General features: G+C 39.0%; 1 protein-coding gene across 3 annotated transcripts in view; it reads right to left on the reverse strand.

The window, feature by feature from the left end:
• The window catches only part of CDC20B (cell division cycle 20B), a 59,778-nt gene that overhangs the window by 21,313 nt on the left and 25,304 nt on the right, over nucleotides 1-13,161 (reverse strand). For all 3 annotated transcript variants that reach the window (XM_033179568.1, XM_033179567.1, XM_033179566.1), the window contains exons 3-5: nucleotides 11,879-12,107; nucleotides 8,790-8,920; nucleotides 5,212-5,305 (exon numbers count right to left, since the gene is read on the reverse strand). In XM_033179568.1, the coding sequence (XP_033035459.1) occupies nucleotides 5,212-5,305; nucleotides 8,790-8,920; nucleotides 11,879-12,107 (454 nt within the window). The remainder of the gene's footprint in view (nucleotides 1-5,211; nucleotides 5,306-8,789; nucleotides 8,921-11,878; nucleotides 12,108-13,161) is intronic.

A 13,161-nucleotide genomic window follows, 5' to 3' on the forward strand; every position in this document is an offset into this window, starting at 1 on the left:
ACCATACTTTCCCAAACCCCCAAAAGAACATTTAGAAGGCCTGAAATTTTGTGCCTATTTTTATGCATCTAACTCAATTTTTTCCCCTTTTTACTGCTGAGAAACAGACACTTGAAGAATAAATATGCACGAAGTTCTAGATAGAAGCTTGTCCAATCTGCAGCCCGCAAGGCACATGCAGCCCAGGAGGGCTTTGAATGCAGCCCAACACAAATTTATAAACTTTTTTAAAACATTATGAGATTTTTTTGTGATTTTTTTTTTTATTTTTTTAGCTCACCAGCTATCTTTACTGTTAGTGTATTTTATGTGTGGCCCAAGACAATCCTTCTTCTTCAAATGTGGCCCAGGGAAGCCAAAAGACTGGACACCCCTGTATTTAGAAGTTGAAAGTGTGTATTTATGTGTTATCTACATAATTTTTAAAGGAAAATTTCCAAAAAAGAAAAATGTTTTTTTTGAGACGGAGTCTCACTCTATCACCCAAGCTGGAGTACAGTGGCGCGATCTCGGCTCACTGCAACCTCCGCCTCCCAGGTTCAAGCAATTCTCCTGCCTCAGCCTCCCGAGTAGCTGGGACTACAGGCACCCACCACCATGCCCGGCTAATCTTTTGTGTGTATTTTTAGTAGAGACAGGGGTTTCACTATGTTGGCCAGGCTGGTCTCAAACTCCTGACCTTGTGATCCACCCACCTTGGCCTCCCAAAGTGCTGGGATTATAGGTGTGAGCCACCGTGCCCAGCCCCAAAACATATTTTTAATAAAAAATTGGGACACGCCAGGTGCAGTGGTTCACACCTATAATCCCAGCACTTTGGGAGGCCAAGGATGGGCAGATCACTTGTGGCTGGAGTTCAAGACCAGCCTGGGCAACATGGTGAAACCCTCTCTCTACTAAAAGCACAAAAATTAGCCAGGTGTGGTAGCACAGGCCTGTAATCCCCACTATTCGGGAGGCTGAAGCAGGAGAATTGCTTCAATCCAGGAGGTAGAGGTTGCCATGAGCCAAGATTATACTACTGTACTCCAGCCTGGGCGATAGAGAAAGACTTCATCAAAAAAAAAAAAAAAAAATTAGGACAAGCCATAAAAACAGACGTCTACTTTAGCATTGAGGATTTCTGTCTCCTTGTTCACATTTATATTTGAGACCTTGCCAAAGCACCCCATGGATACGCTTACCAGAACTTATTCCAGAGGGAAATGTAGCAGCAAGTTTCCTCAGCATTTATGAAATGAACCACACTAGTTCTCTCAAGAGGGTTCTCACACAGAATTCTGGCTCCCAAACAATTATTTTCCAATCATGACAGTAATCTCATGAATAACACAAAAACTTCCATGATGGCAACAGAAAGTAGGAATGAAAACACATGGGGCTCAGGGTCAAAAGACTTTGGGAGGCCAAGCACAGCGGCTCATGCCTATAATCTCAGCACTTTGGAAGGCTGAGGTGGGTGGAGCATTTGAGGTCAGGAGTTGGAGACCAATCTGGCCAACATGGTGAAACCCCTTCTCTACTAAAAACACAAAAATTAGCTGGGCATGGTGGTGTGTGCCTGTAATCCCAAGCTAAGACTGGAGAATCGCTTGAACCCAGGAGACAGAGGGCTGCAGTGAACTGAGATCACGCCACTGCACTCCAGCTTGGGCAACAGAGCAAGACTCTGTCTCAAAAAAAAAAAAGAAAAGAAAGAAAGAAAGCACTGAGAGCTCCTAATGTAGCATGGAACAAGGACCTTCTAGAAAATGCCACAGGCAATCATCTCCCCACTGCATAGCTACAGAGCTTCCCTGATACACTCAGAACACCACCATCCGAAGTTTCCTACCAGCTTTGGGCAAAGAGGTACACCTGAAAGTTTACAGGTGCTGCCTGCTGTAAGGTTTCAGAGTCATCAGATATGGACAAGGCATAAAGAATTGCTTTATATACACAGCACCTGGATAACATTTGTCCCCATGATCCACTGATGAGCAATTACTTGGCTTACGTGGGATCTATTTCATAGTTTAAATTTCCTTAAAAGAATCAATAACAGAGTCTTGCATAGAACATTCAGAGGGCCTCTCAATTAGTCTTTGCCTCCAACACCCTCCTGTTCAAATCATTTCTTCATGCTGCCACTAAAGTGATCTATGGGAAGGGGAGAGACAGATGTAAGTCAAGTCAAGTCGGTGGAATGGCCATGTAAGCTTACTTCTTCTGCCTCCTATTTTCAGCCTAAGCACAGCAAATGACTTTTTTAAGGGGTGAAAACACAAGAACAAACAGTATGAGAGTGAATACAGCAGTGGGCAAGAGAGTGCAATAATTTTCTAGAAAGTGAATAAAGGATTAATAACTGACCAAGAATAGCATAAGAAACTACCCCTCAAGTGCCTGCAAAGGGAGACAGTGAAGAGAAACAAGCTGATTTGCCTTGCAAAATCCCACAAGGGCTCAGAGGCACAGAGAAGACTGAGAGGTGGATTAGTTGAAAGACTGTCAAGTTCCCACACATACACACACACCCTGCCCAACCAAGTAAATACATACACACATATATGCATATACCAGAAGAAACCAGATGTTTATTCTCTGGATAAATAAAAATGACAATTTTTTTAATTCAATAGCACCAGGCACCATGGAGATGTATGAAACAAAAAAACAGTTTTTGAGTTTAAAAAAAAAAAAAAAAAACACAGTCTCACTTTGTCGCCCAGGCTGGAGTGCAGTGGTGTGATTTCGGCTCACTACAATACAACCTCCACCTCCCAGGTTCAAGTGATTCTCCTGCCTCAACCTCCCAAGTAGCTAGGATTACAGGTGTAAGCCACTATGCTCAGCCAATTTTTGTGTTTTTAGTAGAGATGGGGGGGGGGTCTCATCATGTTGGCCAGGCTGGTCTCGAACTCCCAGCTTCAAGTGATCCACCGCCTCGGCCTCTGAAAGTGCTAGGATTGCAGGCTTGACCCACCGCGCCTGTACTAAAATCTTTATGCTGAATTTACTCTGGTACTCTTTAACCTAGGATAGGAGAACTAAGCTCTTTACCCTAGTACTATTTTTAAAACGCACACCTTTCGGGAAAGTTTTTACTCTGAAAGAGAGAAGCCAAAGTAAATGGGGGGTTGGAGGGAGAGAAAACCAAAGCAAATGAAAACAATGCAGAGAGCACAGAAGTACTGCCAAAACTCTACAAAATATTGTCAGAGATATAGGAGAAGGTGGTATATCCATGAAGCACCAACAGGATGCTGTTAAAAAAAAAAAAAAAAAAAAAAGGAACAGAGTAAGAAATTACTTTTAAAAAATTAAAAGTAGGAGAGCCAAAATAAAAAGTTTCATAGGAAGGTTGGTGAACAGAGTTGAGGAAATCACCCAAAAGGTTAAAAAAAAAAAACAGTGAGATGAAAAATAGAAGATAAAAGATAAGAGAATTGGAGAGTCAATCCAGAATATTTCATAAAGAAAGAAAAAATAAACGATAGCAAAAAAAATATTAAAAAATAATTCGGCCGGGCGCGGTGGCTCAAGCCTGTAATCCCAGCACTTTGGGAGGCCAAGACGGGCGGATCACGAGGTCAGGAGATCGAGACCATCCTGGCTAACACGGTGAAACCCCGTCTCTACTAAAAATACAAAAAACTAGCCGGGCGAGGTGGCAGGCGCCTGTAGTCCCAGCTACTCGGGAGGCTGAGGCAGGAGAATGGCGTAAACCCGGGAGGCGGAGCTTGCAGTGAGCTGAGATCCGGCCACTGCACTCCAGCCCGGGCGAAAGAGCAAGACTCCGTCTCAAAAAAATAAATAAATAAATAAAAAATAAAAAATAAAAAATAATTCAAGCAACTTTCCAAGAACTATAGGATATGGATCTCCAAGAATGAAAATATCCACCAATGGGCTTTTGATTTACAATGAGTTTTTTTTTTTTAATGCCAAGCTTTATCATCATGAAAGCTTAGAACACTGGCAATAAAAGGTTTTTCTAAGAGCATCAAAAGAGAAAAAGCAAAGTCGAAGTCAAGTTAACACATGACTTCTCAACAGCAACAGTGGATGCTAGAAAACAATAAAGCAATATTGTCAAAATTCTGAGTGAAACTAGAATTTATAGCCAGCCAAACTATGGATCAAGCATAAAAGAAGAATAAGGACATTTTCAGACAAGCAAACCCAGAAAGAGCATAACATAGCTGCCCAAAAATAGTGGATCTAATATTGATGAAAAGTCCTGGAAGACAACTGTGCAACTGGCCAAGAAAGCAGCCTGTTCAGCACGCTCTCAGGGGGAGGTCATCAAGGAAAAGAAGAAACTGGAGTGAGTGAGCACATGGAAATTGTTACTGACAGCTACAGAACAAAATATTGGAGCATTTAGAGGAAATATTAATAGTGTCATAGATATCTAGTAAATGAAAAATAAGGCAACTTTTAATACTCAGCAAAAGTTATACTAGAAAAGAAGCACAATTATACTATTTGACTTGATAGTGAATAATAGTTGTGTAGTAATATGTAAACATTAATTTCTAATTTTACTTTTTTAAAGTGTGATATAAGCATGTCAAGAAACTGATGAAACCGAATGAGGCAGAAAGATAACTAAATTCTTACCTACTATGCCTGTAATCCCAGCACTTTGGGAGGCTGAGGCAGGAGGATCACTTGTGGCCAGGAGTTCGAGACCAGCCATGGCCAACATGGTGAACCCCAACTCTACTAAAAATACAAAAAAAAATTAACCAGGCATGGTGGTGCATGCCTATAATCCCAGCTACTCAGGAAGCTGAGGCATGAGAATCCTCTGAACCTGGGAGGCAAAGGTTGCAGTGAGCCAAGATCGCACCACTGCACTCCAGCCTGAGCAACACCAAAAACAAAAAGTCATGATCAAGTCTAAAATCGCAAGAAATAGCAGTTTACCAATATTATTTAGAAAATAGATGTAAACACCAGGAGTACAGCTGGAAGAGCTAAAGGTGGTCACCTATAGAGAATGGGACTTGGAGGTAGGGGTAGTTAGAACAGAGGATTATGAGAATTATTCAAATTTTATAATTAGGTTGATTTAGTCTGTTATTATTTATTATTATATATTTATATCATATATCTTTAATATTATAAAATATACTTAAAATAATATATTTTAAGGTTAGGAAGACATGAAGGAGGCAGAGAGAGAGGAGGGCAGGAAGGAAGGACAATGTCTTGACCCTGTACCTTTCCAAACACACTGGGATTGCTCACAGAGCTGCATTTTTCCATTAGCCTGCTGAACCACTTTCTGGGTTACAAAGAGTTGTTTTAGGCATTTCTGAAAATAAACATACATAAGGAGAATACTTCTTTAGAAACATATATGTACAACTAAAATGTGATGTATAATATAGAATTACAACTGATAATTCACTAAGGAGTTCAAAGATTCCACATTGTAAAAGCCAACACCACAATAATCACTATTATTTATTAATTAAACACTATGTAATGAATAGTGCTGAGTGTTTTACATATATTATTTCTCCTGCTCTATGGAGTTCAACAACTCCATAATTAAAAATAGGATAGCCAAAATAAAAAGTTTCATAGGAAGGTTGGTGAACAGAGTTGAGGGAATCACCCAAAAGGTTAAAAAAAAAACAAAAAACAGTGAGATGAAAACTGTAAGATAAAAGATAAGAGAATTGGAGAGACAATCCAAATATTTCATGAAGAAAGAAAAAATAAACGATAGTCAAAAAAATTATTAAAAATAATTCAAGCAACTTTCCAAGAACTATAGGATATGGATCTCCAAGAATGAAAATATCCACCAATGGGCTTTTGATTTATAATGAGTTTTTTTTTTTTAATGCCAAGCTTTATCATCATGAAATCATAGAACACTGGTGATAAAAGACTATGGAGTTCAACAACTCCATAGAGCAGGTATTTTTTGGCTAGAATAAAATCTTTTTTTATTCTTCTAGCCTAAAAATCTGTTTAGCCTATACACCATAGGCTGGTGATATCTCCAAAGCCTGCCACAACTGAACTGCCATCTTAAGGTCCCTTTTAATTAACACCTTCGCAGAGTTCTTAAGTAAGTTTACTAAAATTCCATGTGCACAAAAATCTGGGTCCTATCCCTTTGGGCCAATACATAAAGAGCACTTCTGACACTCTTACATCCAACTTCAATCAAAAACACCTGGGAAAATTAGTAATAAGTGGAAAGAAAAATAACTGATGAAATTTCCTAAAAACATACTGATAAATGGTTAAGGCAGAGAAGATTCTGTTTTGCTTCTTTACAACAAGATATTTCCTCCCCCAAATATGACAAACACTATGTCAGGTTCACAACTACGCCAAAGGTCATGTTGAGGTCCGGAGGGAGTGGGTGAATGAGAAGAAAGAACACTCGGGGCAGGGAGGGCGTGGCTGTAGGCAGGTGAATGATTTTATTCAGCAGCAGCTCTCATCAACAGCTTTCTTAACTAGCTCTCTACGCTGTTCACCTTTATCTCAGCTGCTTAATTCCGTGGCCCTCACACACAGCTGCATGGCTGGCTCTCCCCTGCCTTCAGGGTCAGCAGCTTAACACTTTCTTTCTCTGGGCGCAAGCAAGCCAAGCTGTGTTCTGGCTCCCCTCATCCATCTGCAAAGACAGACAGCTCTGGCTTTCTCTTTCTCCGGGTGCCAGCTCCTGCACAGTGTCAACAGGGCAATTATACCTTTTACAGACAACAGTCGCTTAGAGCCAAGTGATGGCTTTCCAGGTGTTACAGCTATAGTGGTGAGCTTCTCCATGTTGTGTCTACGTGGCTGATAACAAGTGGAGTTATACACCTGTGTTCTAGACTCACTGAGTCATGAAGAATGTAAACATCCTACCTCAGCCTATCCTTGACCAAAGCACAGCCATGTTCCTTACACTCTGGGTCCCCACGGTTCAGAAAGAAGTCTCTCTGACAGGCAACGTTTTGGTATTTTGTTTTCCTTCCTTGATGTTATGTCACATAATTGGCATTGCTGTCAATGAATCATGGTTTTTAGTTACTCACGGTAGAACAACTAACTGGAAAGCAGGGTTTCCCAACCTTGGCACTATGGGCATTTGGCAGCCGATAATTCATTGTTGTGGGAGCTGTTCTGTGCATTGTAGGATGTTTAGCAGTAACCCAGGCCTTCACCCATGAGATGCTCTCCCCCTGAGTTGTAACAATCAAATGTCTTTAGATATTGCCAAATGCCCCTTGATGAGTAAAATCACCCCAAGTTGAGAACCATTAGTATAAAATAATATACCTAAAATGGCCTGCTCATCAGTAGTTCAATGACCTCTTCACAGACTCACTTCTTCAGAATCCCACAGTTACCACAAAGCTGATCACAGCAAGGTTTAGCAGGCACTTCTGTTCTGTGGGTGCAGGGGTGCTCTTTCCTAGATTAGATCTACTTACTACTTTAATCAGCAACTTAATATGGAGCTCCTGGAAGATGAATTCTGAAAGTCTCCACGGCTATGCAGGCCCTCATTGTGGAACACCCTCCAGATGATCAGTGAGGACCACATGAAGATACACGTTTACTCTACAGGGGAAAGACCTCGCTTTGTATCTTCACCACTCTCAAAGCTATTTGACTTCTAACTAATCATGGCAAAAAAATGCTCTCCCTAACATCGTAGAGCAGCTTCCATTATCCCCTGTCCAGGTTCTTCAGTGATGCTAATTGCTAAGGAGTATCTTGCCAACACCATCATGAGCCCACAGATGGAGCCACGAACCTTGCTGCCACCAGTTACCAGAAAGGAGAAGAGGAAGGGAAAGGGAAATCCTAAAGGGTGGGACAGCAAAAACTCCAATCAGCAGTAGAGGGTGAAAAAGAAAGGAGTGTTAATAACCTGGCCCAGGTTTGAGGCCACTGGTGCCCCCTAATTATCTCAGTAGGACTCCCCGGCCATTCCCTATCCTCCAAACCCATATCCAACAATAAAGCACACATCAAAATTCCTGCTCTAAAACATTGACTTCCAACTGCATATGAGTTCAGATAACTAAAATTTATATTTATAATATTTTATTATTCTTCTAGCAAAATAGCAAAGCACAGAAAAAAGGCATACACTGAATAAGTAATTTTGTTTACATTGAGAATTTATGACTTTTCTAGTTCAAAGTTTTTGAACTGAAACATTGATTCCTTCAAAGACTCTTCACTGGATTTGATAAATTCAAAAACATGTTATTGATATTTAATGTCCCCAAAAGATTTATGTCAGACTCCTAAGATCTTAAAACTATGATAAATAAGAGATACCTAAATGTAAAAAACGTACTTAACCAAGAAAAAAACAACAAGAAAGGCTTAAGGGAAATATTTAAAAGACCATCATATAGAGCAATAATTCAGCTTTTCCTAAGAGACCCCAAAGGACAGATCACATCATCACACAGACGGAAATGATGACAGCAAGAGATCCTTAGGCTAAGAGGAAGCATACCATAGTAAGTATAATTTCATTATATTTTTAACTTTTACCTGTTTGTAAAGATAAAATGGTTATTCTCATTTTCACTTTTTTAATTAATCCCAATTCAACATTTTCTCATATATTTGGAGGATATCTTCTTTCTTTTACAAAGTGGCTCTACTATTCATATCCTTTAATTATTCTTTTTTTTTTTTACCAGGAATGCATCATTTTCTCCTTGATGGGTAAGAGTAGCTAAGCAACTCTTTCCCTACATTTGCGACTAAGTTGTCCCAGCTTCTCTAGACGAGGGATCTTCAGTTTTTTTCTCTTTACCTACCTGCCCTTTTGAGGCAACATTTTCTTTCCAGTCTCTGTCCATTGCATGAGGTGCCTTGCAACAATGGAGAGCAAAGTTACTTGTTTCAGAAATTCCTTTGCTGGGGGTTTTCGGTGGTTCTTTGCAGGATCCTGCAAGAAAGACATTTATCTTTGAATTTGGTTTTTAAAACAAGATAATCACTTTGATTGTAGGTCTGGCCGTGGCATCTTTCACAGTAGGACAGAGTGAGAAAGTCCAAGCTCTCATCGCTCCAAAGTCCATTGCAGAGAGCAGGACAGAATTTATCCAGACTGCTGACTTCATAAGGTTGTCACTCAATGAGAAAGCTGCCTCAGTGGTCTCTAGAGCAGGAAAGAGGTGCCAAGATTAAAGACCTGACTTCATCTGCAGCAGCAGCAGTGTAAATGCTTTATCTCTGTATGAAAAAAAAAAAAAACAGATTTGCACATTTGAAGAATGGATAGAAACAGTTGCATAGTTTTAAATGATAGTGGAAAGAGTATCTGGTTTGCCCGAGCTATGGTCATCCTGCAAGGAAAGCATTATGGGATGCTTGCTTTGCCAGCATTGACATTCACTGCATAATCATGAGCAAATCACTCTGCCTCTCTCCCCCTTTCTATTGCAGAAAGATGTTTTAAAGATAGTTTAAGACGGCATCAGTGAAATACTTTCTAAGTTAAAGTAATAGAAGAGTCAGTGTTTCTTGCATCAATATTATTCCTATCTATTCTCTTCTCAAGATTGAGAAAGCCCTTTACCAGACTTTCAACTGCACTGGAAACCTGTCAAGTCATTCTGTAAAACTAAATATCTGCCGTATCACTTGTTCATCACAGGAGCCAAGGGACCTTTGGAAAATCTTGGTCTTTTGCTATGTGACATCTCTTCTTCATTTGGACAACCATGGGCTTGATAAACTCTCGCTAATGTTCCTAGAGCCTAGTACCTCAAGTACTGAGACATTCAAAATTTAAGCAATATAGATTACATTTAGGGAGAAGAAGGATAAAAATACGAAATGTTGGTCAAAGTTTTAGATCTTGCTCTTTGTCCTGAGAAATTATGCATGCTTGCTTTCTCGTGGTATTGTAAAAGAGTACAGGGACGAAAAAGCCAGCTCTGAGAACTTCAAATGAGAAAGAAAAAGTTGCAGTCAGAGGCTAGTACTGACAATCACTCCAGTTATAAACAAAGAGGTCAGGTCCACCAGCCTCAGAAAGAAGGGAACTCTCAGGTTCTGTCCAGAGAGCATGACTGAAAATGAACCTCTCCGTAAATGTCCCTTTGGAATGGGAAGATCTTCAGGATCTGCTCTTCTAAAACAAAAAGAAAGAAACCCCACTAGCAAAGCACTGAGAAACCAATAGATCTGATTAATCCCTAGTATTAACTTAAGTAGAAAAATAAAATGGCCTTTCTGTTAAAATCCTTTTGGTTAATATCTGATTTTTTAATTTCTCACACAATGTCATACTTTTTTAAAAAATCAATAAATGAATTTAGAGCCTCGAAAGAAAAAGGGAGCCCCTAATTTTAGCCAGAAATTCTTCCAAAAACAATCAGCATCAAAAGTGTCCCTCAATTGCAGTGAGATACAAAAGATTTCTTTTAGAAGATAGTCATAACAATGACCTTTTTCACAACCCCTTATCTCCTACTGCTTCCCTCCTTGGTTATTAAATATTTTCAATTATTAAATACTTTCAGTATTAATGCCTGTCATTACATGGGAATTTCATTGGTTTGAAAAAAATCTGGGCTCCCTTTCAATCTGCAGACTGCAATGCATCATCGTGTCTGATGTCACTGAAAAGAGCTGGCACTTCTGTTAACATTTGTCTTAATAAATACACTGATAGTCAAAAGAATTATGTTGCCTATGATTCTCAAAAGAGAGAATGGGAATTACATCAGCTGATGATAGGTGACAAATTTTGCTTCTGAAGGATGGGAATGAAAATGGCTGTGCCCAAATGAGAATTACATATTTCAGAGAGAGAGTTTGTGTTTCGGGGCTCTGGCAGGTTGATCATGGATCCTGCTCTTCACACTGGTGGTTTGGAGTCCACTCCCCCATCTCTGCCCCATCATAGGCATCAGACTGTCTCTCACTCTCCTTTCCTTCCCTTTTCTTCATTTTCCCTACTACTTTTGGAGGTTCTTCTTTCTTCTTTCTTTCTCCTCTTCCTCCTTCTCCTCCTCTGTCTCCTTCTCCCCTCTTCTCTCTTTCTTTTTGTCTCTCTCCCCTTATCCACCCCCTCATCCCTCTCTCTAGCTTCCTTCCGCTTACTTTCTCTTCCTCTCATTCTCTCCTGCTTGTGTCTTTTCCTTCTATTTCACATCTGATTATTCCATTACTAACGCATAATTTTTTCTGACTCTGTATACCAGGAACCTTACCAGTCATTAAAATTCTATACTTTGCAAAACAAAAGCACATATATATGTGTGTGTATACATATACATATATACATACACATTCATACAGTCTTTACAAAAGTAATCAACTAACCAATGCAAGTCTCGAAAACATATTAAAATTAAGCTAAATTTGGCCTGAGGATGTAGGATGAGTCCCTATATCTCAAACTGCAACCTAACTTGGGATGTAAACTAACTGAAAGCCTAACTTAGCTGAGTCTCCGCCAATCACAGTAGCTGAGCTTCAGTCAATCACAGGTGGCCAACTAATCAGACCACGTGCAAATAAGGCAAACTGAGCTATAGACAATCAGGCCGGCTTCTACTCACTCCCAATTCCTGTCCATAAATGCTGCTCGCCCCCACATGGCGGAGTGGTTCTCTGGTTGCCCATTGGCCAGTGGTTCTTTGCATAACTAACTTTGTTAAATTTAATTTGTCTAAAGTTTTGGTTTTTTTTTTTTTTTTTAACACATACAGTACCTTTCCTTTGCTTTTGTGTCATTTCTCCCCACCTTGGAAATTTCTTATTCAAAGGGAGAAAAGGAGAAAAAGAGTTGAATCAATGTGGCATTCCTTAGTTCTACAAGACAAAGAATCTCTCAGGAACATATCTTTTATTCACGTTGCATAACTGGGCTGTGGCATTTGGGGCTCCTCACCTAGAGTCAAGGTTTCTTTCTCAGGCGTTGTCTTCAGCACGGATCCGGAAGCTTCTGGGAGGTAGGTGGTTGACTGCTCTTCCCCAAAGGAATCAGAGGACAAAGCCCTAGTTTGACTTTGCCTCCACCTTGTGGTAATGGGGCTACTCGCAACAGGAATCTCCGCGGACAATCTCTTCGCAAAGTTACTCTTAAAGTCAGAATACGTAGCATTAACTGAATCAAATACCTGTTTAACAACAAAAACAGCTGTAACTCCACTGGCCTCAGTGATGCAAAAGTAAAAATTCCGTAGAAGAGAATTCAGATGGCTCATCTAGTACAACACCAATAAAATATATATAATGAGATTTTTTAATTTTTGTAACCTGGATGTTATTTTATATATTTATATATATTTTTGTATATAGTTACACATTAAATGTTATATTTCACAGTTATATATTATATAAACATAAATATGTTATCTTGTATATATTTATATTTATATATAAAATATGTCATATTTTATATATTTTATATTGATATTTATATATAAAAGTTATATTTTATATTTACATTTATAAAACATGTTATTTTTATATGTATTTATATATAAAACATGTTACATATTTTTATGTATTTATGTGTAAACTGTTACATTTTCATATATATTTATGTGTAAAATATGTTACATTTTTATGTTTATATGTGAAATCTATTATTTTATATGTAAAATAGATATACTTTTTTTCTTTCTAAAAAACATCTAAATGCCACTACTTACTTAGAGCCTCTGCTCAAGGGTCTATAGGTATACCAAAGTAGTTTAGGGAGTAATTACATTTATAAATATTACCATTACATATCAGTGTAAAATATGACATATGATACAACACTATGTACTGAACATGCAAGACGTTTGTATGAAATAATAAAATTTCAAATCTTCATATAAACAGCAATTTTTTTGTCCAAACCCTTCATTTCACAAATGGGGAAGCTGAGGCCTAGAGAAACTAAGTGATTTGCTCATCTGCCCATCCTCTCTAAGAAACACTAGGAGTTTGATATTCATCGAGCCTGTAGTAGTAAACCATCCCATGTAGCCACGTGAAATTAAAATCCAAGTGACAAACTGGAAATGAATTATTGTTTAACAAAATGACAGACAAATTACGTTAAAATCCTAGTCATAAAGAGCTCTTATAGAAATTGACAAGTTTACCAACTCAATAGAAAAACTGGGGCATAGGACATTAAAAAGGCAATTCATGGCCGGGCGCGGTGGCTCAAGCCTGTAA

Source organism: Trachypithecus francoisi, unplaced genomic scaffold, assembly GCF_009764315.1.
Source record: "Trachypithecus francoisi isolate TF-2019V2 unplaced genomic scaffold, Tfra_2.0 Lachesis_group2, whole genome shotgun sequence".
Taxonomy (NCBI): Eukaryota; Metazoa; Chordata; class Mammalia; order Primates; family Cercopithecidae; genus Trachypithecus; species Trachypithecus francoisi.